Raw genomic sequence first — 24,526 nt, forward strand, 5'->3', positions numbered from 1 at the left:
CTGTGAAGCCCACAGTGCCTTGACACAAGGCCACCACTGCAGATGACATTTTGTAATTGTGTATTTTTGTCTCTAAGCATTGGTTCTTGGGCCTTATGGCTGCTTCTGCTTTCTGAACCAAAGCAAGGCTGTGGTGATTTGGTTCTCTGACAAGCAGAGGAGGAGCAAACCCTGCCATTTATTCTGCCAGTGCTCAGGGTGCCAGGGGACAACTAAACCAGTCCTCTAGTTGTGCTCACCTCTACAGAGAAGCAGCATGGCAGAAGCTGTTGTGGGCAAAAAACATTCTGCCAGCCATTGCAATAGTTCTTTCTGCACAGTTCCTCACTGAATTTATCACTTGCTTGGAAAGACAGTCTGAAAATCTGAGCTGCTTCAGAGCTGTCCCTGCTGGGTTCACTTCCTTCGATTGTGCACTGAATTCTGGATTTCCATTATCTGCTGCACCGTAGGCAGCCACAGGAGATCTTGGGGTCAAGCATTTGCCCTTTACAGCACTGTGGCTACAATCCCACGTAGAAAAAGCCTTGTGCTGGTGTTGCAGGTGGAGGCTTCACCTCCAAACGGGGCACGTTTGGGAGTGCAGGGAAGCTGGAGACGATGATGAGCGTCTCGTACGGGCGCATGGAAGAGCTGGTGTTCTCTGGGGCTGCCACTGGGGACATCTACATCTGGAAGGAGACCCTGCTGCTGAGGACAGTGAAGGCCCACGATGGACCTGTGTTTGCCATGCATGCACTGGACAAGGTATTTACCACCTTCCTTCAGGTTGATTTTTGTTACAGTAATGGATTTTAGGGGGGTTTGTGATTAAAATCACAAAGACAATAGGAATGGGTTCTGTTATTTGACAGACCTGGATTTGTAAACACCCTGTTCCATGTGCTGGTACCTGACCAGCAGCTTTCTGCCCTCTAAAAATGGAGAACTTATTTCTCACTCTGCTCAGGAGTGTCATTTTCATGTTTGTGTAAATTGCAGAAGAGTAACAGGTAACATTCATTGCCTCTTCAACCCGATCCCAAAAATAATTGTGCATTAGCAGTTTCCAAAATATGAAACATGATCTTTTAATAATATTATCACTGTGTCTTAGTCAAGACTTTAGATATCCAAAGGTTTTGGGTTTTGAGTTAACTATTCCAGATATCAAAAGAATTCTCCTTCAGTTGCATCAATACATCAATAAAAGAAATTATGGCAAAATATATTATTTGCATCATGTTAATGAGCTGAGGACAAAGTTTTGCCCTTGGCAGTTCGAAGATAATGTTGATAATGGAATATCCCTTTTGAGGTTATGCTTTCAACTGTAGAAGTAAAGGATGAGAAGAATGTTAGCTATTAACATTTTTATATAGCAAGGTCAATTAAGATCCCTGTGGCTCAATCCTTTCTGGCCCTAATTGATTGTTCCCAGCTTTCCCATCAATTTTTCTATTTGATCTTGGCACTGAACATCCTCTTCACTTAGATTTTTGTTGGTTAGTTATTTATGCTCTTTTGCATTCACTTGGCCCAGATAATCTACCCAGGGAATTAATGAGAGAATTGGTCCCTGATGCATTATTAGAACTCGGGTTGAAGCATCTGTTAAGTCAATTGAATTTGGAATAACTTGAGAAGATGTTATTGCCTCTTCTAAGGGCAAAACATGTTTTTCCAAAGCTCCTTTCCACATGCAGGCAAATGTCCTGGTCCAGCATTCCTGTTTACTAGTGTGTGCTCCATATGGTTGTAAATCTTTATAACCTTAGAAAAGCAGCTCTAAATCTTGTCCACTTGAATTTTTCCCTCATAGGTACAGGCTCCAGTGTTTTTAGTTTGACACATGAATAAAGTGCAGGGGAGACTTTACTGTGCCTTTGGACATGTCCTTTTGAATCTCCCCCTATGAGTGCTGACATCTGTGTGTGTTTTCCTGCTGTGATTGTGCAGGGCTTTGTAACGGGTGGAAAAGATGGAATTGTGGCCCTTTGGGATGATATGTTTGAGAGATGTCTGAAGACATATGCTATTAAAAGAGCAGCACTCTCTGCTAGTTCTAAAGGTATTGTTTTTCAGTGTGTTTTAATAAGGGCTGTGTGCATGGAGGGCGGTACAATGGTAGTAAAAGGGTAGTGCTGGGTGCCAAATCTTACCAGAACACAAAGGGAGCAGCAACACACCACTTACTCTGTGCTGGGATTTTCTGGTTTGATCCATGTAAGATGTATTACTTGTATTCCTTGTCATTTATTGTTTGTTCTGCTATTCCCTTCTCTATTTCATGATGTTGAGCTTTGTTTTCATTGGTGAAATGATTTTAAGGAGAAATGTCCCCCAGCCTTGAGTTTGGCAGTTCCAAAGTCAATCCAGTTTCCTTGGCTGGCCACATTCCCTGTGGTGAGAGCAAGGGCCCTGTGATTTGGAAAGACCTGTTAAATTTCCCACACCTGAGTGTGGAAGTCTGGGAAGGGATATTCACTTGTAATTACAGAGTTAGTCCAAGGTGCTGGAACTCCTGAGCCCCTTAGACCCTGTCATTGTTAAAGCAATAAAATATCCGTCTTTATGTTGCCACTAGTGCAGACAAACTCTCCTCCCTGAATAGTAAGGAATGCATGGATGATCTGGAAGTTTGATCAGGCAATTGTATCTCATGTTCATGATTTTAAACAGATTTGAATTATATATAAACTACAAATGATATGAAATCTAAAAAAAAAAAAAATTTAGTATCTTGTGTTCTTCAGGTTTACTTTTAGAAGACAACCCCTCCATTCGAGCCATCAGCCTGGGACATGGGCACATCCTGGTAGGAACTAAAAATGGAGAAATACTTGAAATTGATAAAAGTGGGCCTATGACTCTGCTTGTTCAGGTACTGTGTGGATCTTCCATAGCAAACTATTTCCTGTATTTTTTTTAAATGCTGGTTCTTTGGTATTCTTTTTTCAGTAAATTTTGGTCACGTGAACTAATCCTTCAAATTTGTCTTGCCTGCATGACTGTCTTACTAACCAAGATGTGTGAGGTTGTGTTTTATAAAATACTGAACTCATTCACTAATGCAGATTGAGAGTAGTAAGAAATTATTTAACCTTGATATGCAGTGCCAGAAAACTGTATGCAAGCTGAAGGAAAGCTGGAAAAAAGCAGGAAGAGTGATTAACAAGTTGGAAAACTGAGAATCTGAGGCAAGAATAAAACGAAGTAGTGTATGTTGTGCAAACAAGGATCTAAAAAAGGACATAAACTTTGAGGATTAGCCAATATTAGGACATCTGGATAAGGTCCTGTTTCGGGTGTAACTGTTCCCTATTCATCTCAAGTTTGGAAAAGAGAGTATTGGAAGAACAGGAATTACAGCCAGTAGCAGTGGAGGGGATTATGGAAGAGTATTTTAGACAGCTGTCAGGGGAGACAGACGATGTTCAGGTCTTTTGAATGTGGAAAGCTTTGGAGGAAGGAGATGGTGAAGGGTTTATTGCCTGGGACTTGTGAAATGAGGCAGGGCAAGGTTAGAACACATTACACAGCCCCAAATGCATTATTTTCTCTTGTGTGGAATGCTCTCCTCCAGGGCCATATGGAAGGAGAAGTGTGGGGCTTGGCAGCTCATCCTCTCCTGCCTGTGTGCGCCACGGTGAGCGACGACAAAACGCTGCGGATCTGGGAGCTCTCGTCGCAGCACCGCATGCTGGCAGTGAGGAAGCTCAAAAAAGGTAATTCTGCCCTGGCCAGGCCCTGGGGCAGCCGTGGATCCCTCTGTTCCTGTAACAGCTCCCTCTTTGCTTTCAGTGCACATCACGGGCATTAATTGGGGAGGCAAAGGACACAGTCATTAAGAAATTGGGAGCACAGGAAATAAATTATCTTTGGCATGTGTCAAGTCAGTGCAAAGGGAAGGAAGAAAAAGGACTGTAATCTATTGTAATGAATAATAATAAAATGAACTTCCCCCAATTTCAGGGGGAATGAAATGACCTCAGAATCACTTTCCTTCCTAGGAATACTTAAGGCCAGTATGTTTGTTGCTGACCTAAAAGATTTTCCTTATAAAGACAAGTGTACAATTTCCTGCATGTTGAGCACTATCAGCCTTTGGTGCCAATATGAGCTTTACCTGTTAAACCAACTTCTCTAAAATGAACACTTTTCCTGCCCTCTCCTCTGTATAAAATTAGATGAGCTATGTTGAAATGTTGCCTTCTCAAAATTACTCTTATTTTATTAGCTTATTGATATCCTTCAGGAAATTTTGCATTGTTCATTTTCAGTGACAGATCTGGAGCACAGGAACCCTTAACTGGCTGGGGTAAAACAGAGTTAAATGTTTTGGAGAGGTGAATTTGGGGAGGGATGAGGATAGCTGTAGGAGAGAGTATGGTCGGGAATAATGCTGAGGCAGAATTACACTGCCCTTAATGAGTCTTTGAATTTTCCATCTGGATTTCCTTTCTGTACATGTTTTAGGATTTGTTTTATTTCTGTCACTGGAGTGTTTAGAATGTAGCTGGAAGGTGATATTTTCTCATAAACCTGTTTCAAGAGGGATCAGATCAGCATTGTCAACTCCAGAGCACCCTGGAGGTACAGAGGGAACATTCCCATGTAACAAAGCCTTGATCATGGCCCTCTGTAACATATAGGTTTTAATAAATAGCAAGTCTATTTTAAAACTATAGACTTGATGTAAAAACCTTTCAGTTGCAGTTCATCGTTGGTTTTCTCAGCCGCAGTTTTTAAACCTTGAGAGACTCATTCCCATGTTCCTCCATAGGCGGGCGCTGCTGTGCCTTTTCTCCCGACGGGAAAGCCCTGGCAGTCGGGTTGAACGACGGCAGTTTTCTGGTGGTGAATGCTGACACTGTGGAGGACATGGTCTCTTTTCATCACAGGAAGGAGATGATCTCAGATATAAAGTTTTCACGAGGTACAACCAGATGTTAAGGTGGGAATGTTTATCTTGGAGTTTGTTTCTCTTGTCTAGACAAGGTTGAATGTTCTGCAGGAAGGCTGGCTTTGTGTGTGCTCCACTGTCTCGAATACTTTACAATTCCATGTAGCTGTGTGCTGTGCTACAACAGGCCCACCCCGACTGGTGAATTCACTATGGTGGTGAAAATCACACCAATATTAATTAGAAGTTGTGCCCTTTAATAACCTCAGTGTCTCCTCCTTACAGAATCAGGAAAGTACCTGGCTGTGGCTTCCCACGATAACTTTGTAGATATTTACAATGTCCTTACCAGCAAAAGAGTTGGCATTTGCAAAGGTGCCTCCAGCTACATCACCCACATCGACTGGGACTCCAGAGGTAAAGTGTTGGCCAGAGATACAGACTGGAAATGCCCATAAAATGGAATATCAGGAAACTGTTCCTCTCCAGTTATTGAGATCAACCACTGACGCAAATGCTTTTTCCCCATGGAGCACTGTATGGATCCAGTGCAATTACATTTGTTGGTATCCAATTTCCTTTTCTTGCTGAGCTCTGCATGGCAACCCCTGCAAGAAGCTAGAGCCTGATTGTCACAGCTAATTAAGTCCAGCAGGATCCATAATGAGCTCATGCCAGTGAGCCTTCCCAGAGTGGATGTGATTCTGTGTGGGGCCACCTGTGTGCCTGAGCCCTGTCCCTGTTGTGTGCCAGTCCCAAAATATGGTGTGACCCACTGGCAGCAGCACCACAGCATCTCCGTGGGCACAGCAAACTTCCCATCCCAGGACAGCTTGGAGTGGAGCTGACACTGCCAGAGGGGCAGTGCAGAAGCGATAGGAGCTGGCAAACGTTCCACTTTTGGCAAAGCTGCCTTGTAAAATTCTTAGGAAAATCAGTAGCACGTGCATTTGTTTTTGACTTCCATTAGTGTGATGGTGAAACAAGCAAAATATTCCCTATCAGCAGAAACTGATATGCTGTGAGACAGCAACTTCTTAAGGATATTGGATGGTATTTAAAATATTACTTATTCATTGAACCAGAGGATAGGACCCTTACAAATGATTCTAAGCATCTGTGTTCTTTTACTATGAGTAACTTTCTGGAGAATAATTTCTTAATTTACCCCCAGAAATCTTTTCACTCAATCAAAAGAAAGTCTTTAATAGTCATAATAATTAATAAGATTCATAATGAACTCCCCTTTTGTGTCCAGGAAAGTTATTGCAAGTCAATTCTGGTGCCAAAGAACAACTATTTTTTGAAGCACCGAGGGGGAAAAGACATATTATAAGAATTGCTGAGGTATGAATTATGTTTACTGGATTAATTTTACTATGAAAGTTATTTTTAAGAATTGTCTTCAAATGGTGTATTTTTTTCCTTTTATAATGCTATATTTGCAGTGGTTAGAATTAGAATTATTTAGTCATTCCACAGCGTCTTTCCTAGCATTTGTAAATGGCAGAATGTGCAGCTTTCTGCTTGTATCTCTAAATTTATTATTGTTTCTTTATTAGCAGCCATTTGCCATAATCCCCTTTCCCAAAGTCACCCGTTTTCTTTGTAACCAGTCACATGCAGGCTATAAACCACCTTCAAACAGCAGGACCTGGCTTTTCATCAACTTGATTATTTGTGGCCTGTACTTCTGCTACAAAACTGCCGATGTTTAGCACCTCAGAAAATCTTTAGGGAGATTTGTATTCAAATCGTGCTCTGCCTTGGGAACAGGGGACTGTTTAAAGTGTTAAGCCTTTGGATGAAGACACACAGTTTGTGTTAACAAGCTGGAACGAGCACAGTTTCTTAAGAACTAAAAAAACTAAAATAAAAATTAATATCAAACATAGGAAACTATGTATATGAAACTAGTGTGTATTTGGTATGTTTGAAGTACGAAGCCTTCTTTTGGGGGAATTTTGCCTGCAGATAGAGAAGATTGAATGGGACACCTGGACATGTGTGCTTGGTCCCACCTGTGAGGGAATCTGGCCCATGCACAGCGATGTCACCGTTGTCAATGCAGCCAGTCTCACAAAGGACAGAACCCTCCTGGCCACGGGAGACGATTTTGGGTTTGTGAAGCTCTTTTCCTACCCAGTGAAGGTAAGAAGTGTATTTATATCAGTAATTGGAAAGAAAAGTAAGGAAGACGCTGTTCCTGGGGTGTCAAGCTGCCAGCTGGGGGATTCTCTGTGCTGCAGGGCCAACATGCCAAGTTCAAGAAGTACGTGGGGCACAGTGCCCAGGTGACCAATGTGCAGTGGCTGCACAATGACTCCGTGCTGCTCACCGTCGGCGGCGCCGACACCGCGCTCATGATCTGGACCAGGGAGTTCCTGGGCATCCAGGAGAGCAAGCTGGTGGACAGTGAAGAGTCAGACACAGATGCAGAAGAAGATGGAGGTAAAGAGGATTTGTTTCAGTCTTCCTTGCCTGAATCAGAGATTCACACAGGCATTTAACTTGAAGCTTTGCTTGTACTAAATTTCAGTGTAAGGAGAGCTTGGTAGTATTTGTTTCTTTCCTTTTATTGGTGCAGATCTTCTTGTTCTCTACTCTCCCACTATGAAACAAGTATAGTTTGTTTTATTGTATGTTTTATTTTTCTAAGGTTATGATAGTGATGTTGCAAGAGAAAAAGCAATCGACTACACCACTAAGATCTATGCAGTGAGCATTCGAGAAATGGAAGGCACAAAACCCCACCAGCAGCAGAAGGAAGTGTCAGTGGAAGAGAGGTATGTCCCACAAAGGCTTTTGCTTTCAAGTGTATGTTGTGCCCTTTTGCATCTCTTTTCATGCAACTAATATTAGTCCTTAGAAGTAAGACAGGGATTTTGAAATTCACAGACATTTAAAATGGTGTTCACAGAGTACAAAATGATAATACCATGGAGAAAACCACATCTATATAACACATCTGGGAGTGTTGTGTTCTTTTCTGCTGTTCACATGAGCATTTATATTCTCTCCTAGCTAGTGTGTGTCTGCAGCAGAGCATTTGTGATAGTGGTAAGCTTGTAAATATTTTGTAGTTAAGGCTTTGGATGGTGCTTTTACTGGAAGGTTTTCAGTCACTTGTAACTGTGTTGGGTTGTCACCTTTAAAGCTGGAATTTCCCAGGGCACGTGCTGGCCTTAGGCTGAAATGCTCTAAAAAAAACTAGCTGGAAGGGGAAGTGTTGGAAAGGGCAGCAAAGAAAAGAGGTAAGAGCTAAGAACAGAGGATGAGTCCAGTGAAACACAGGCCTAAAGGAGGGGGTGGTAAAATCTGATGGGACAGAACAGGAGCATCTGTAACTGGTAAAGTGTATTCCCCCTCAAAATCCGGAGCAGTAAATCCTTACCTCTATATCCAGCTGGTGACTCAGCTGTGAATCCGTTTTCTTTTGCTGGAGTATTTTCTTAGAAGTGATCATTCTTCTGTCAGGAGTTTCCTTGCTCTTGCCCCCACACTGGGCACTGGCACAAAGGGCTGCTGTGGGTTAGCACACAGAAAAGATTTCAGCTAAGTTGTTCTGTTATTGCAAGAAACAAAATGCAGTTAATAATACTTCCTGATCTCATGCAAGCCTTGGAAAAATAAGTTTCTGTCTTTAAAGCTCTCAAAGAATGCAGTGCTGAACCTCTTGGACAGAAAGTAATTAATCATTTTGCTCACTAAATGTGCAGAATAGGAGAATTGGGTGTGAGATGTGGGATATGAACTATAAGAGAAAAAGGTTGCACCCGTTTTTTTTATCACGTCTTAACAATACCATGCAGGAGGAGGATTGGTGTTTTTTACAATAAAATGTTGGACCATAACCTTTGCTTTTCCCTTTCTTTTAAGAATATCTCTTTTCCTCAAATAAAGAATTTGTTCCTCCATTTTTCTATAAAAAGGCATCATGTATTATCTGGTAAACATAAATGTTTGCAAGTTGAGTTAAAAAAAGGAAAATTATTATTTTATTTTGGGTGAATTGCTAAATTGTTATAGGAATAATAAGTGCCAGTGGCACACAATGCCCAGATGCTTCACACCAGAAACCCTTGTACCCTCCAGCTGTTTTATTCTGCTTTGATGATGCAAAAGCAGCTGTCGAGTGAGTTTAATGGACAGATTAAGCTGGTCTTTTAAATGTCTTGTGCTCATGAATTACCAACAATTTGAGCAAGAGCATCAGTGTCTTGTGCAGCTTTTCAGCACCATTTCCAGTCCAGGAGTGAAAATCACCCTTCAGGTCCCTGGAAACCTCCCTTCTCTGCATCCATGGCTGTGCTGTGTGGTCCAGAGCCACAGGCTCTGGAGCCTGTCCTCATCCTCAGCCCCTCTCAGGGAGGGCAAGCCGTGTTTATCCAGCACCACTGTGGAAGCTGGAAGCTGCTCCAGTGTTTCCACACCTCCCACTGTGCTAGTGGCTGGTGAAATGGGGAGGCACCTCCTCTGCAGTGAGGTTGCCCCTGACTTCCAGAATAGTCCCTTCACAATGGCTGCACATTAAAATAGCATTCCAAGGGAATAACCTATCCCATTTTATATCCCCAAGTTCTGGACTGAGGAGAGTAAAAAGCAAGGTCTTAAATTTTCCCTTTGTTCTTCTTGCTGTCTCTGTGTCATCAACAGTTTTGTGCTTCATTCTAAACTAGGTTAAAAATAAACCCTTATCGCTGTCTTTGCCATCTTTTCTGCTTGAGAGTCACAGCTTTTTGTGCACATTTTTATGTTCTTTTTAAATTACAGCTGCTTCAGTACAATCGCACCTTTGGTATTTGGAATTTGCTGTTTTGATAAATCTGACAACAAACCCCATCATTTTCATATGTCAGTCATTAGGCAAAGATAAATTGACTTCCCTTTCTTCAGGGGATAAATATAAATAGTGAGACTTTATAGGGAGGTAATCAGAAACAGCAACTTTATGGTGAAGTGCCAGCAAAACTGTGCTTTCTGAGGGTGTTGTGCTTGGATAGGGCCCTAAGCTGTGAAAGGTGCAGTAAGATGGGATTGATGTGTTGGCTACTGCAAGACTGCAATTCCTGGTCACAGTGGTACAATGTGTGCACAATTCCTGCAGAATCTTGGCACTGCCAGTTGTGAGTGCCTCAGGCTAAATCTGTCCTCTCTCAGAAGACGTATGAAGTGTGAGGGAAGCTTCATACCTGTGCCAGATTCCATCTCTTCTGAGAACACAAAAGAACAGAGCAGCTAGAAAAGGGTTTGTGTGCCCATGACAGAGTTCTGGAATCCTTGGGCTGGCTTTTCTTTGCACCTCCAAGGGTCCAAAGTGGCAGTCAATCAAGCCAGGTGAAATGGAAAGTCTGCAGGTACTCAACTGCTGGTGTTCAGAGAAATCCTAAATGTTCAGGGAAATCGAGTCCCAAGTCAGCAGGTCTTGAGGCTGTGGAGTCTTGAAATCTCTGTGTACAGGGCTGAGCGAAGCGGCAACAAGGAATCTTGAAGGCAGCTCCCAAAGCTTTAAATTTTCTGCCAAGGCACAGCTGAAGTAGCTCTCCCAGTCCCTCCAGGTTTGAAGAGGGGAACCCAGAGGATGTGTTGCATTCTCTTTCAGGCAGGCATGTGGGGAAACTTGTTAGGCTTTTGAGGAGGAAGATTTTCTGGAGGAAGTATTCCGAATTTTTCCCTTTGTGATTGCCATATGTCTATCTGAAGACCCAGTGACTGTGCCCTTAATGGCTTTTGTGCATGGAATACTCTGGTGTTGGTAACTTACTGTAACTTACTGTGCACATGCTGAAAACAATGGGACAAGCTGGCAGGCCCCTTAGCACAGAAACCGTGAGTTAATCCCAAGGCCTGGAAAACTGCTGGCTCCCTTCACTGCAACATGCAGTGAGGATCTTGGAAGTGTCCCCCTTGCTGTATTTTCATTGTGAGTCTGAGAAAGGAAAAATTGTGAAGGTGTAGTGAGAAGAAACTCGGAATTAAGCAAGTTTAAATTAAGGAAAGGAAAAAAAAAAAAAGAGAAAAAGCAAGCTTTGAGTTTAAGCAAGAAGTAGGAATAGCTGGGGCTGCTGCTCTGAGCTGCTCCTTGGGGGCAAAGGCTTGGAGCTCACTGGGTTTTTTTCTTTTAATAGTAGTGCTTAGAGGGTAAACTGTTGCTGAAGTTATTTTCCAGCTTACATAATCAAACACGCTTCAAAGGTGCCATGTGGCACCCATGAGACAGGTCCATCTGTTTAATCTTTCTGTTTGCTGGAATAAGCTTGCAGGACTCTGTGTTTCTCTAATAGAAAGTGGTGAATCTGAAAAACTCCAGGTACATTATTTCTCTAGAAAGAACAAATTGTTGTTTGATTCAGGAGGAGTTTGGTCTTGGGAGCTGTGATGTGACTCCTGAGAAGATTGCAAGTGTAGGGTTGGGAGCTGAACTGTACAATGATTTATACAAACTCAGGAGTAATAATAAGGTTTTCCCTTAGAAAATGAGAGCCCTTTATGAAATTTATTTTTCCTGTCTAACTCGAGCGTAATTAAAATAATCATGACTCTGCAAGTATCTTGGAGGAGTGTAGAAGTCACATGATAGATTTTATTTGCAGGATTTGAATCAAATCATGGCCTGGTATTTTTGAGGGAATCCAACATTTCCTGTCTCCATCAGCAGCTACAGCTTTAGGATGGCAAAGTGGCAGGAGACTTGAGGCTGAGGGACAGTTCTAAAATGTCTTGCATTTGTATTGGTGCGTTTGGTTAAGATCATTAATTGATTGTTGTTTCTCTCTCCTCTCCCCAACCTTGTTGTTTTTCTTCTTCTCCCTTTCTATGTCTTCCCTCCTCTGCTCCCCCCTTCTCTCCCTCTCTGCCTCTTTGGCTGGCACCCCGTGCCGTGCCCGTGGTGCAGGAGCGGGGTGCCCTCGAGAGGGGCTGCAGGACCAGTCTCGCGGGGTGGGAGCTCCCAGCGCGGCGCTCCCACTCCTCGGGACCCCCTGGCCACTGGTGGGACTGTCCCAGACAATCCAGGACAATTGTAAGCTCTGCGTGTGTCACAGAGGAATTGTGCTATTTCAGAAAAGGGCCAGTTTTTGAATTGGGACCGTTTTAACCAAGAGTTGATATGATGAGAAGTAACATGAGCTTGCTGATGATTGTATTTATGTTACTAATCCTAAAGGCAAAGACCTGTTTGCATTTGGCCTCCTACTAACCCCTAACACACCCCCTGCGTCTGCAGCTCTCCTTTAGCTCAATTTGCATGACTCCACATGAGCCCTGGTGATGGGAACTCCTTCAAAGCAGGTGGAATGTGTAGAAAACAAAAAGCAGCATTAGCATGTTTGTCTGGTTTTCTGTTTTCTCAGCATCCTGGCTTGTCTCACTCTCCATGAATTACCCACCTCAGAGCCTGGTCTCCATCGTGGTGTTTGCCTCATGTATAATCATGTGTCCTGATAAAGATGAAAAGTTAAATATCTTGGATTTTTCTCTTCAAATGTTACTCTTTAGATTATTGATTTCTCTAAAACAACATGAACTGACTTACATAAGTTTTCAAAATAGCCCCCACAAGCCTTTGCACCATAAAGTGAATGATTAGACATATGGTTACAGCCTTGGTTCCTGCACCTTTACACACACACGTCTGTGGGTGCAATGCAAAAGCTTTGAGTGTGAATCTGTGTTGTATTTATGTGTAGGTGGGGACTGTTCAAAATGTATCTGGAAAAACTCATCCTTGGAGTGGAGAAAATAACTTTGGGCTTATTCCGGCAGAAAGCCACTCTTTGAGCATGAGGTGCATCCTTTGGAATATTCACTTTCACTTTCTCAGCAGCATTATGTCAAGTTAATGCACCCTGAATGCATTTGACAGCCTGCTGCTTTCATCCCAGTTGTCCCCAAGGCTTGTACACATTGTGACTGGTATTTGTCAGTCCCTGCCAAGCAGCTGAACCCAGAGTCAATCTCACTGCTCCCACAGGTCAGCACAGAGCTGGCCCAAAGGTCTTCTCTGTTTGTGTGACACTCGGGGGGGTGGAACTGAGGGATGCCAACGTTGCCATGTGTTTCCAACATTTCTGTCTCCAAACCTGAGTGCTCTCTGCACTGAGGGTGATGTGAAATATTCAGCTTTTCTGAGGGCTGTTGTTTGAGAGGTAGTCCAGGGCTGATGGAAAAAGCTGTGTTTCTTGTGTTTTGTCATGCAGAGGGGGGATCTGCCATATATGATTGGTTCAATGTTTTTATTTACACAATACAGCTGCAAAACGTACTGGAGCTTATGCAGGGAATAACAAAACAACTAGAAAAGACTGTTCCTCCAGTGTGTGAGGGAAAGCAGGTCCTGGTGTGTGGACAGCAATGTCCAGAGTGTGAGGGAAAGCAGGTCCTGGTGCAGCAGGGCCAGCCTGTGGTACAGGAGTTGTGTAGGGAACAACTTCCCAGGGTGTTCAGAGCAAAGGCCCTCAGGTTTCATTCCAAAGTGATTGCCCTCGTTACTAATTGCTGTAGTGCTCCTTTCACTGGACACTGAGCTGGAATGACCTGGGAATGCAGTGACCAGCTGCCCTGACAGACTGTGACAATGGCTGGCCCTATCAAAGTCCTGCAGTACTTTTTGATTTTTTTTTTTGATTATTCTTTTTTTAAAGAGTGCATCAGCATGCACGTGAAGTTATAAGTATTGTAACAATGTAAGGCTTTTTCAGTGCTTTAAAAAAACAATTCAGTTTGCCACTGATGTTTCTCTCTAGTTCTGTTTGAGCTTTGCTCTGATCTGCTGTATTTGAGAGTGAGATATTTTCATGTTGAATCCTATTCTTTTTGTTGTCGTATGATACTTTTTCTTAACACTTTGTAGCTATCAGCAGGAAAACTTGTATGTAAAACTCCTATGTATGTTGGAATGGGAAAATCCAAGGCTTTACAATTTACAAAATCTTTTAATCCCTTCTCTAGGAAGGGATTAAAAAAAGCTCAGGGAATTTCCAGCAGTTTGGGGGCACTTGGGAGTCCTCTCCTGTCACTGGGCAGGACTTTTTAAAAAGGGCACTTTTTAAAGCTGCTTTTGCATATTTTCTGAAATGAACAGTATATTTTTTAAATCTTGGATTTTTGTTCTATTGCCCAACCCTACCACTCTACCTCTCCTTAAACCTTGCTTTCTCTTCTCAGGAGCAGTCCTGCTCATGTTTGTGTAGATCCACGTGTGTTCCCTCTCCAGTTTGCAGCCATGTAAATCCATGTCAGTCTCCCTTTTGTGCTCTAAGCTTTTCCCTACCCATTCCTGCTGGCTCAGCCTGTCACCCTCTGGGTGGCAGGACACTCCTGTCCATCTGTCCCTGCTCCAGACCTTGTTGGCCCCTTTCACGTGCTGCTGCTTCTGGAGTTCCCTTGCTGTTCCCACTGGCCTTGGAGCAGAATGCTTGTGTTCTCCCCAGTTTATTCCCACTGCAGGCAGCATCTCCGACCAGACAGCAGTGATGGCCTGTGCCCTGGAAGCAGGAATTGGTTATATCCCCTCCCCCCCCCAGAATTTATCATAAAAGTTTTTGATCTGCTCTTTCTCTCCTTTATTTTTCATCTAAACAAATCTAGCTTCTTCCCCCTCCCTCCCCCCCCCCCCACCCCATAGTTTGGCCCTGTTCTTTAAGTTCCCATCTCTTTTCTCCCTCAAGGTGCCTCACTCTTCCAAAACCCCATTCCCTCAGCCCAGCTCTTGTTGTGTCCACCTGTTGTTCTCCATCCTGGTGCTGCCTGTCCATCCCACCCCTGACTGGGCTCCTCTCCCTCCATGGCTGGAGGGAATGTTCACTCACACCTTTTCACGTTTCTGCATGGAGGTGGTGCTGAGGTTTTGTCGCTGTGGGTCTGGAGTTCTATCCCTGTCTGACACCTGTGTGTACTCGTGTGAGAACATCCTCAGGCTTGCCATGAGTAACAGAAATCTTCTCTGCTGTATTCACAGTACCCAAAGAACTTGAGACCCTCTAATGTCTGACTGTGTCTTATCTTTCCCGGAACTGCTCCATCCCATAACGTAATTAAGCGCGTTTGTTTTGAACTGCTGCAAAGAAACCGTTAATGCTTGTGTTATGTTTTAACTTGCTGTCCTTTGGAGGCAGGGAATTGTCAAGTAAGTACTGATGGGGCGCCCAGCAAAGGCCTGGATTGCTGGGAATGTGCCATGCAGGTTGCACAGGTCCAACAGGGCAAAGGGATGTCGTTTGCTGCAGTGCAAATTTCTTGTCTTGGCAGTGTCACCTTCTGTATCAAAACAAATTAGGTGTAGTCACAGGCTTGTTAAAAGTGAAATGACTTTTAAAATGTGAAAAATGTGCTGCTTTGTTTGTTTTATTAAGATAGTGATGAGGCAGTGAATGCACACATGCCTATATATACATGGCTATGTATATATCAATGCACACAACATCTGTGCTTGTGTGTGCTGTGGGTAGGTATCTATAAAAGTATCTGTGTGTGTGTGTGTCTCCAAATTACGCCTTATGCTTACAATCTAGTGACTATCAAGCATGTCACAGTGGTAGTGCTCTCTTGCTTTCGTGAAGTATTTTGGCTTGCTCTTGTAATAAACTTTGATATTCCTAGGTGAAGAAATGTGGAAATGATCCAGTTTGAAATGATACTAAAACAGAAAAAAGCATACAAGAAAACAATTATTTTCCTAAGTGCCAATTCAGAGGCCCTCATAAATCTGGGCTGAAATGAAATAATGAATTTATTTTGTTTTGTAATAACTTCCCCTGTCCCTTCCCTGCCGGTGACAACACCGCTGCTCAGTCCTGCTCCACCCAGGGTCACCCCAGGGGACTCGAGTGACCACTTTCTGAGGAAATAAAGGTACTTGTTCCTGTGGACAAGGCAGGACAGCCTGTCCTGGGAGTGACTTGGCCTCCCCACAGCAATTGTGGGCTAAATTGCATCTGAACTGGGATAGAGAACAATCATCCATTGTGTGCAATCTCAGCAGTGCTTAGGGGACTGTCAACTTCCTACCAGTTCCCTCTCTGTCAGGCTCCTGAAAGTAAACGAGCCGTGGAGTCCCGTTCTGCTCCAGTGCAAAGTGTACAGAAAGCTCGGATGTAGCTTCCCTTTCCCCTCCATCCCGTAGGATCTTTAGCTCTGAGTCTGCCCAGGGATGCCAGGTGCGATGTTTCCGGGTCTGTGGACTGGTGCACTCTTTGGTTTCTGTTTTAGTTCTTGCTGGCATGCTTGGATAGCACGTGTTGTGCCCAAGGAATGACTGCTGCGCTCTGAAAGTGCTTGTGCATGAGTCTTGTGCTCAGAAGTGACACCTAAACTCTATTAAGTTTCTTGCTTGGCTTTATTTGCTGCTTACAAGGGGATCAAGGTAACTCTTTCACTCTCTTCGTGTCACGGGTCACCTGCTGATGTGCTTGTTGGTCCTTGGTGTGCCTGAGAAGTGGGTTGCATTGGTTACCTCCAGCTGTGCTCTGTCTCAGAGCTCAGGTTTTCCTGCTGCTCATTCCCACAGTGCTCAGTCCCCACTGTGCCTTTAATACCTTCCATGAAAAATCCAGCTCCAGAGAAAAAGCAGCTCCCTATACACAAAAGGGATTTCATTCTTCTCCAATTAATTTTTTGCAAAATGGGAATTACTGGTAGTTACAGTCTCAGGACAGGGACAACTTTCACAGCGTAGGGAACGTAATAGCAAGGTCACATTTTCCTGGAATCATAAGCTCTAGGAATGCTTTCAAAGTGCTCCCCTTAGCTCTGTCCCTCTTTTCCCAGCAAGATCAATAGCAGCAGCAGAGGTTATCTGGCCTTACAGACCATTTGCACACATCAGATTTTGTCTCAGCCTGTGTTCTGCATTTGTCTCTTTAGCTACTTTTAGCAACTGTAATTATATAAAAAAGCTTTGCTGGCCTTAGTCTCCTAAATTCCCTTGGATGAATGACTTGTGCATTTAAATGCAACCATTTAAATTTTAATATGATTTTGAGAAGATTTTATTGAAGCCATGTCAAGGTTTTGGGATGGGGCTTCTCAGAAGAAGCAAGGCTGGGCAGAGGTCAACTGCCAGCTGCAGAAATTACTGTAGATCATTTCTGAAAGCACTAATTTACCATTATTTCATGTCAAGGATTTTTCCATGGATTTAAATCTTTATGTTTTGGGGTCTTTTGAATGCTGTAAGGTTGTTTGTTCTGCCACTCATCCGCAAAGTCTACATCAGTGTTTCTGCTCTTTCTATCAAAAAGTGCAGGATTTTAATCAGTTTATTTTACAACTCTGGAAAAAGCTCATACAGGGGGCTACTGTCCATTTGCTGCTCACACATGCTGTGGTTTTGAAGGTTGTATTTTACTTTCAAACATATTGATTGTTTTTTTTTTTTAAATGTTCTTTTCAGGCCACCAGTGAGCAGAGCTGCTCCTCAGCCTGAGAAACTGCGAAAGAACAATGTCAACAAAAAAAAGAAACTGGTTGAGGTCAGGATTAATATCTTTTTAATTTCTTTAAAAGTAACATGGCTGGGTGAAATCCATTTTGTGGCTCAGTGAAGGGCAGGTACAATCACAGAGTGTGTTCATTCCTGTGCTCACTGCTCAATCCCAAGGGAGGTACAGCCAGGGCCAGCACTTTGGAAAAATCCTGCGTGGGATTTTGAATTATGGAATTTGCTCATTGACTTTGGAACTTCCCTTTCTCCCCAGACAACTTGTTTGAATTCCTACCTAATATGCAGAACAAGGAATATTCTGTGACCTGTGTGGGCAGTTTGCAACACTTGGTCTATGGCTAATTGGGATTGTTCCCAGCGAGCTGTGATTGTGTTTGGGACAGTCATTAAGTCTGGCTTCAGGGCTCCAAGGCAGTAACAACAATCCATTAACCATCCTGGGTTCCTGGAGGAAATTTCCTTGGCAACTGCTCATTGTAAGCTGCAATTACACCTCTGATTAATGTCTTAATTACAGAGTTACTTACGGCCTGCCCTGGCTTCCTTTAAGGACTTTAGGATCAGAATTTGGTCTGTGGAAATTTGATAGTTTATGAAAATGATTTTTGAAAACTCTGCAAGTATGTCCTTTAAAATATCTGATACCCTATAGAAATACTAAACTGTGATGGGAAGAGTAATAAAGCCAAGCCTGTTCTGTGAGTTGTATCTGTTTGGAATGGAAATTTACAGAACCAGAGTGCATTTATAGCCCCCATAATTATTAAAAAAAATTAAAATAGTGCAGTGCTTTAGTTGACCAATTAAAGGCTGTTGATAGCCTATGATAATGTAATGCCTCAATAAAGGAGCAGAATGGGGATAACTAATTATTGTTTTATTATTCTATTGCCCCTACAAGATATTTGTAGTTGTGTAATTTAGAATCGTTCTTAAGTGGTCCAGACTCTGAAATCTCCCTGTTTCTTCTTTCATTTCACTCTTAATCTGTTTGTATTCCTGGAGCAGGAGCTGGCTTTAGACCATGTGTTTGGATACAGAGGATTTGACTGCCGCAACAACCTCCATTACCTGAATGATGGTGCTGACATTATTTTCCACACAGCTGCAGCAGGCATTGTCCAAAACCTCTCTACTGGTAATTCCACCTGAAACACTACTTGGAGATAAGAAAATGCTTTACAAGGAAAATATTTTTAATTGAAAGTCTGAACTTTTTAATATTCCTGTGACTCCCACATTTTGCATCTTGATACAATAGCACAAACCCACTGTAGGTGGCTGGTGTGTCACTGGCAGGTTTTCATCCTGTGGCTGAAGGTATGGGAATGGCTTTCTCTCCCAGCAGGAGAGAGCCTGGCTGGTGAAGTGACCAGTACCCCCAAAAATGTGAGAAGCTGTGACATCCATAATTTCATTTTGAGTTGTTTTAGCAAAGCCATGCTCCAGGGAAGGGCACGTTCTGGTGCAATGCAGCCTGAGCAAGTTGCTCTTTGGAAGGGGCAGAAATATCCCCTGCCTTTCCCCTGCCTTTTGGGTAATGCAAAGGAGAAAAACCACCAAAAATGTATCTGGCCCTAAGTTGTGGCACCAACATCTCTGTGTCCTTCATGTCTCTCAGGAAAAGAGAGGAGTTAAAGGAATTTTGACTTGATTTTTTCCCATGTGGTCCCAGCTATGCACTCAGCAGCTCTGCTGCTGAGGTGGGGCCCAGGGGGAAAAGTGGGGCCCAGTCAGATCTGGTGGCCTTTGGGGACTCCAGTCCTAGTGCAGCCTCTGACCTGTGGGCTGGGAAACAAGCATGGCCCCATCTGTCCTTTCTGGGCCTGTTCCCTTGGGAGGGTTTTGCCTCCACTTGGCTTCCCACTCACTGCCTCAATTCACTGGGATTTCACTGGGAAACCTGGGCTTTGCATTGGCAGTTTTGGTGTTTCTTGCAGTTATGGTGGCTACAGGCTGTTCTTGGGCTGATTCTCTGGATATACAGAAAATTTCCCTAATATTGTATCCACCTCTGTGTGTTGATGCTTGTGTCGATGGTGCATTTTGGGAAGAGTGCCTGGGAATGAGAGCAGAGCAGCCATGGGCAGCATTAGTGCCCCCCACACCCTCTGGAGAGCAGTAACAAAGCTGCCCACTAGTCTGTGCTTCTGTGTGGGCTCCTTCCTCGGTCCTGTGGTGACTGAAGTCCTGTTTGGATGTCATTAGGCAGCCAGAGTTTCTACCTGGAGCACACTGACGACATCCTGTGCCTGACAGTGAACCAGCACCCCAAGTACAAGAACGTGGTGGCCACCAGCCAGATCGGTACGTGACCCCCACAGCAAAGCTTTACTCACAGTTATCAGGGCACTGACTTATTTGGGGCTTTTCTGTGGAGGACTTTTACTTTTTGTTTGATTTTGAATAAGTAATCAAGCTCCAGGGTTTACTTAGGATTTCAATTCCATCTCTGATTATGAGTGAATGGATTTCAGAGTTCATTGTTGTGTAATCGTATTTCACAAGGCAAGATTTGATAAACTGCCTAATCATCTCAATCATCTGATTTATAGAATTCCTTCTTTCCTTCCTGTGTCCAAGGCACTGTTTAGCAGTGAGAATACACTGAGCATCATTTTCTCTGCAGGAATACAGGAGCTGTACAGAAAAGGCCAGAAACAGTGAGGTCTCAGCAGAAGTTAGGACACGTATCAGGGGACAGTTGGGAATCCATATGTATTTGTGTGTTTATTATTTACATGGAGAGTCCTGTAAGATTCCCTGGGACCTTCTGCAGGAGAAAACATTGCATGGGGAATGCAGGATGAGTTGTCCCAAGCCTTGAGAAGGATCTGCTGCCTTTCAGCTTAGTGCTGGAATAATTAACTTTATGGAGGAGAACGGGGTCAGAACGTCTCCTCAGACCATTCCGGAAGGAGAATGGAATCCATAACTGGAGGACAGGAGTCACTTTAACAGAGGGCAGGGAATGGTAGTGATGAACACAGTGACAAACACAAACCCTCTGCTGCCTGTACTGAGCACGGTCACTTCAGCTGGAATGTGAAGGCAGCACCCAAACCCACACGTGGTGCCAGAGCTGTGCAAAGTGCTGGTTTCTGTGATATGAAAATGCTCAAAGCCCTTTTCCTGGGCCCCAGGAGATCAGTGCTTCTGAGTTTGGTTGATACTTTGTGTACCTACAGATTCACTTCACTTTTGAATTTAATAATTTTTAAAACCTGCATGCCTTTAGCATTTCTTTTAGATACCATTTTTAAAACTTAGAAGTACTAAATATTGTTGCAATATTTGTGTATAAAAGCCAATATACCCAAAAAACTTCAACAATATTCCTGCTTATTTGTTTTGTTGATTTAATCCATATCCATTTCCAAGTTTTTAATTTTGTTTTCCTTCTGGTGCTGATGCTGGCACTTCAGCACGAGACACATGACTTATTTCACCTATTGTTTTCCCTTGGTGCTTCCTCATTTGCCATTGCTCTCACAATGCAGGTGACATGACAGAATTCCCAGGTAAGGCTGATTTGTTTGTGAATTTAGCAGTCCTGTACGAGTTCCATGTTGCCTCGTTGTATCTGTGTGAACCATGGATACAAGTGAAACATCTGCAGGGAATTTCTTTTGCATGAGGCTCTTCATGAATGTTATGTTGTTCTTTTAGAACTTGTCTGACTTCATGGACTACAATGATTCCCCCCCCCTGTGTTTTGCAAGCTATTTTGATTTCTCTTTGTTTTCCAGTAGTGCTAATCCTCAAACAAATCCAACCCCCCAACTAATGTCTGTTCAGGTTAAATGTTCTTGCAAAATGCCTGGTTTGCACTGAAGCTTTCCAGAATTAATTCTCTTTTAATGCCTCTCTCTGCCCGCAGGTACAACGCCCACAATTCATATATGGGATGCCATGAGCAAGCAAACCCTTTCCATGCTGCGCTGCTTCCACACCAAAGGGGTCAATTATGTGAACTTCAGTGCCACTGGCAAACTTCTGGTGTCAGTGGGAGTCGACCCAGAACACACCATCACTGTGTGGAGGTGGCAAGAAGGTAAAACGCAGGGGGAAATCGTGTTCCTTCAGCCCAGCAGAGCTGTGCACAATGATTTGCTTTGCCTTTCAAGTCTTTGGACTTCTGTGTCCTCACTCTGAGTATCCCAGCTAATCAGGTAAAAATGGCAAAGGGCTAGAAAATACGAGCAAGAAGGTAAGTTTTAAACATTTATGGTAAGTGGAAATTAAGGAAAGAATGATGCTTAACGTAAAACTACATGAAATTAAGGAAAATTGCTGCTTTTCTTTCCTAAAACACTTGAAATACTATGATGGAGATAGGCCTTTGGGAGGTAATTTCCAGAAAATAATTATCTTTGGAAATGGTAGAGGGGAGAGAAAAAGTGTCTCAGCCTATTAGTGTGTCCCTGTGCATTTTTCACCAGATGATATCCAACATTTCTCTTGTGTTCTCACTGGCCCAGGAGACAGATTGTGCTATGAAGGCCTTAAATCTGCATTTCCTAAATCTGTGGGATACAATGGAATAACCAGGGACCTTGGGGGTTGCATTAAGATGTTTGATACACTAAATAGTGTTGGGATTTGCAGCTTTCAGCATCTGGGATCCAGATCTCTAATCCAATACCAGCTCGACTTATTTGATAAAAGCATATCAGATTTTAATTTCTCAGGTAAATTCAGCTTTATTTTTATGATTTCCTAATTAAACCAGGGGCTAAAGTTGCCAGCAGGGGTGGACACCTGGAGAGGATCTTTGTTGTGGAGTTCCGCCCAGACTCCGACACTCAGTTCGTGTCCGTGGGGGTCAAACACATGAAGTTCTGGACCTTGGCTGGCAGTGCTTTGCTCTACAAGAAAGGAGTCATTGGTTCCATGGAAGATGCCAAAATGCAAACCATGCTTTCTGTTGCCTTCGGAGCAGTGAGTTCAAATTACCTGCTATGGGATTTTAGGTTACCTTTGTATTAAACCTGCAAGGGTCAGTTTTCTTTGCTGAAATCCAACCCAGCACTTGTTAGTGAAATGTGGATTTAAAACCTGTGCACCTTGAGATCCTTCCCTAAATTTCCTGAGCACAAGTGGCTGAATGTCTTCTATTAAGTTTTGTGCACACCTACTGCCCTGGCTTTTTTTTTTACTTTGCTGGTTATTTAGCTGTTTAACTTAAACCATGATCTGTTACTTTGTGTATCATTTTTTTCTGCTAATAGTATGTGGTGTGACACATGCCAGTGGTGCCACCAATGGTGACAGTCCAGTGTGGTTGTTAAGGACTTGTAAATTTAATTTAAAGAATTTTACTTGAAGCTGAACAAAAAGGCTGAGGTGTCTGTTGTAGCAGAGGTTGCTGCTGTCTGTTGCAGAATAACCTCACCTTCACTGGTGCCATAAATGGAGATGTCTACGTGTGGAAGGATCATTTCCTGGTCAGGCTGGTGGCCAAAGCTCACACAGGACCAGTGTTCACCATGTACACGACTCTGCGGGACGGGCTCATTGTCACCGGAGGGAAGGAGAGGCCGTAAGACGCAGAATCTTCCTAAAGTGCCCAACTTCTGTCTCTCTTGTGTGGTTTTTGTTTTCATTATTTATCCAGCACCCCAGAGATAAACGGTCTCTGTGCTGTAGCAGTTTCACTCTCAATTTTGCACAACCTGCCCAGATGGCTCAGTAAGTGAAGGACTAAAGGAGGACACTCGAGGGTTCCAGACACGCGTGTTCCATGCCAAGGACACTCTGAACCTCTTAGGGATTGGTCCAAACACCTGGATAAGGTCCTTGTTGCCTGAGCTCCTGCCATAAGTGGAGTTTTTTTCGTTTGTTAGTCCTGTCAAACTACAGACAGCCTCTCCCAGTGGAGATGCTGCACGTCTTGGGGTTACCACAAGTAACATGTTTGCCAAGAAACAGAGATTTGAGATAAGTGACAAGAGAACAGTTTGGTTTGTACAAATTATGGTGCTGTTTAAAACATGAAGTGTGAAAGCATTTAGGTTTTTATTATTTACTTCTCATTGCATCATAGAGAAGTGTCCTTATATAGAGTGGAGGGTGGATCAATGTATGTTTTGTGATTTAAGCAGAAAAGTACTGGTGGGATTGGTGGGATTTCCATGTGCAAAGGAGCCATCCAGGTGACACCAGGCCTCCTTTGCAGCACGAAGGAGGGGGGAGCAGTGAAGCTGTGGGACCAGGAGATGAAGCGGTGCCGAGCCTTCCAGCTGGAGACCGGGCAGCTCATCGAGTGCGTGCGCTCCGTGTGCCGGGGCAAGGTGAGCAGTGGCCTTTCCTCCGGGGCACAGGGGCAGGGGCACAGGGGCAGAGGCACAGGGGCACAGGGGCAGAGGCACAGGGGCAGAGGCACAGCTCAGCTGCTTCCCCAGGCACAGCGGAGCACAGCTTCTGCTGGTTCTTTCAAAGTCACAAAACCCCCACTGGGAGTTACTGAGAGACCTTGAGCTCTGGTAAAGTGGAACACAGGAGAACTAATGGAGTAATTTGACTTGCTGCAGTCACTCTTGAGCAGTGTTTAAACTGGAAATGAGAAAGGAGCATGTGATGCTGCACAGGATGGACCCGTCCAGCCGACTGCTCCAGGGATGGTCTCTGTTTCACTTTGCCCGGGAATCTGACACTTTCCTTGATAACACCACCAATCCAAGTAGCCATTAACCAATTCCAAACTTCATCTGTTTATGCTTTTTCCAAGTATTTGCTAAGGAAGTCCTGGCAGTTTAAACCATGGCAGTTACTGTTACACTGACCATCTGTCTCCACTCTTTTTCTTTGGCTACAAACAGGGGAAAATCTTAGTGGGAACGAAAGATGGAGAAATCCTTGAAGTAGGAGAAAAAAACGCTGCCTCAAACTTGTTAATTGACTGTCACATGGAAGGGGAAATCTGGGGCTTGGCAACTCACCCCTCCAAAGACATATTTATCTCTGCAAGCAACGACGGAACAGCCAGGATCTGGGACCTGTCGGACAAAGTGAGTACCGTGAACGTAAAGGTGTGTGATTAAAAATGAGCATTTTATCCAAGCATCCATTTTCCACCTGTGCCTTTGAGCAGCCCTGGAATGAGAGCAGGGTTTTGCCTCTGTCCTGAGCAGGGTTTGGTCCTGTTTTGCCCCAGTTCTTGCCTTGCTGTGAGTGCAAAGGCAAATCCTTGCTGTGGG

The 24,526-nt window shown here is 43.6% G+C and overlaps 1 protein-coding gene across 6 annotated transcripts in view; it reads left to right on the forward strand.

Moving 5' to 3' along the window:
* The window catches only part of EML6 (EMAP like 6), an 89,397-nt gene that overhangs the window by 57,385 nt on the left and 7,486 nt on the right, over positions 1–24,526 (forward strand). For 4 of the 6 annotated variants that reach the window (XM_069008821.1, XM_069008822.1, XM_069008824.1 and 1 more), the window contains exons 18-36: positions 545–747; positions 1,939–2,050; positions 2,736–2,863; positions 3,566–3,707; positions 4,766–4,918; positions 5,171–5,302; positions 6,144–6,232; positions 6,860–7,036; positions 7,135–7,336; positions 7,545–7,671; positions 17,277–17,355; positions 18,336–18,465; positions 19,536–19,634; positions 20,828–20,848; positions 21,208–21,381; positions 22,060–22,268; positions 22,712–22,869; positions 23,506–23,620; positions 24,149–24,337. In XM_069008821.1, coding sequence (XP_068864922.1) covers positions 545–747; positions 1,939–2,050; positions 2,736–2,863; positions 3,566–3,707; positions 4,766–4,918; positions 5,171–5,302; positions 6,144–6,232; positions 6,860–7,036; positions 7,135–7,336; positions 7,545–7,671; positions 17,277–17,355; positions 18,336–18,465; positions 19,536–19,634; positions 20,828–20,848; positions 21,208–21,381; positions 22,060–22,268; positions 22,712–22,869; positions 23,506–23,620; positions 24,149–24,337 — 2,639 coding nt within the window. The remainder of the gene's footprint in view (positions 1–544; positions 748–1,938; positions 2,051–2,735; positions 2,864–3,565; positions 3,708–4,765; positions 4,919–5,170; positions 5,303–6,143; positions 6,233–6,859; positions 7,037–7,134; positions 7,337–7,544; positions 7,672–17,276; positions 17,356–18,335; positions 18,466–19,535; positions 19,635–20,827; positions 20,849–21,207; positions 21,382–22,059; positions 22,269–22,711; positions 22,870–23,505; positions 23,621–24,148; positions 24,338–24,526) is intronic. The other 2 variants (XM_069008825.1, XM_069008826.1) reach the window with 1 other exon arrangement.

This window comes from Aphelocoma coerulescens, chromosome 3, assembly GCF_041296385.1.
Source record: "Aphelocoma coerulescens isolate FSJ_1873_10779 chromosome 3, UR_Acoe_1.0, whole genome shotgun sequence".
Taxonomy (NCBI): Eukaryota; Metazoa; Chordata; class Aves; order Passeriformes; family Corvidae; genus Aphelocoma; species Aphelocoma coerulescens.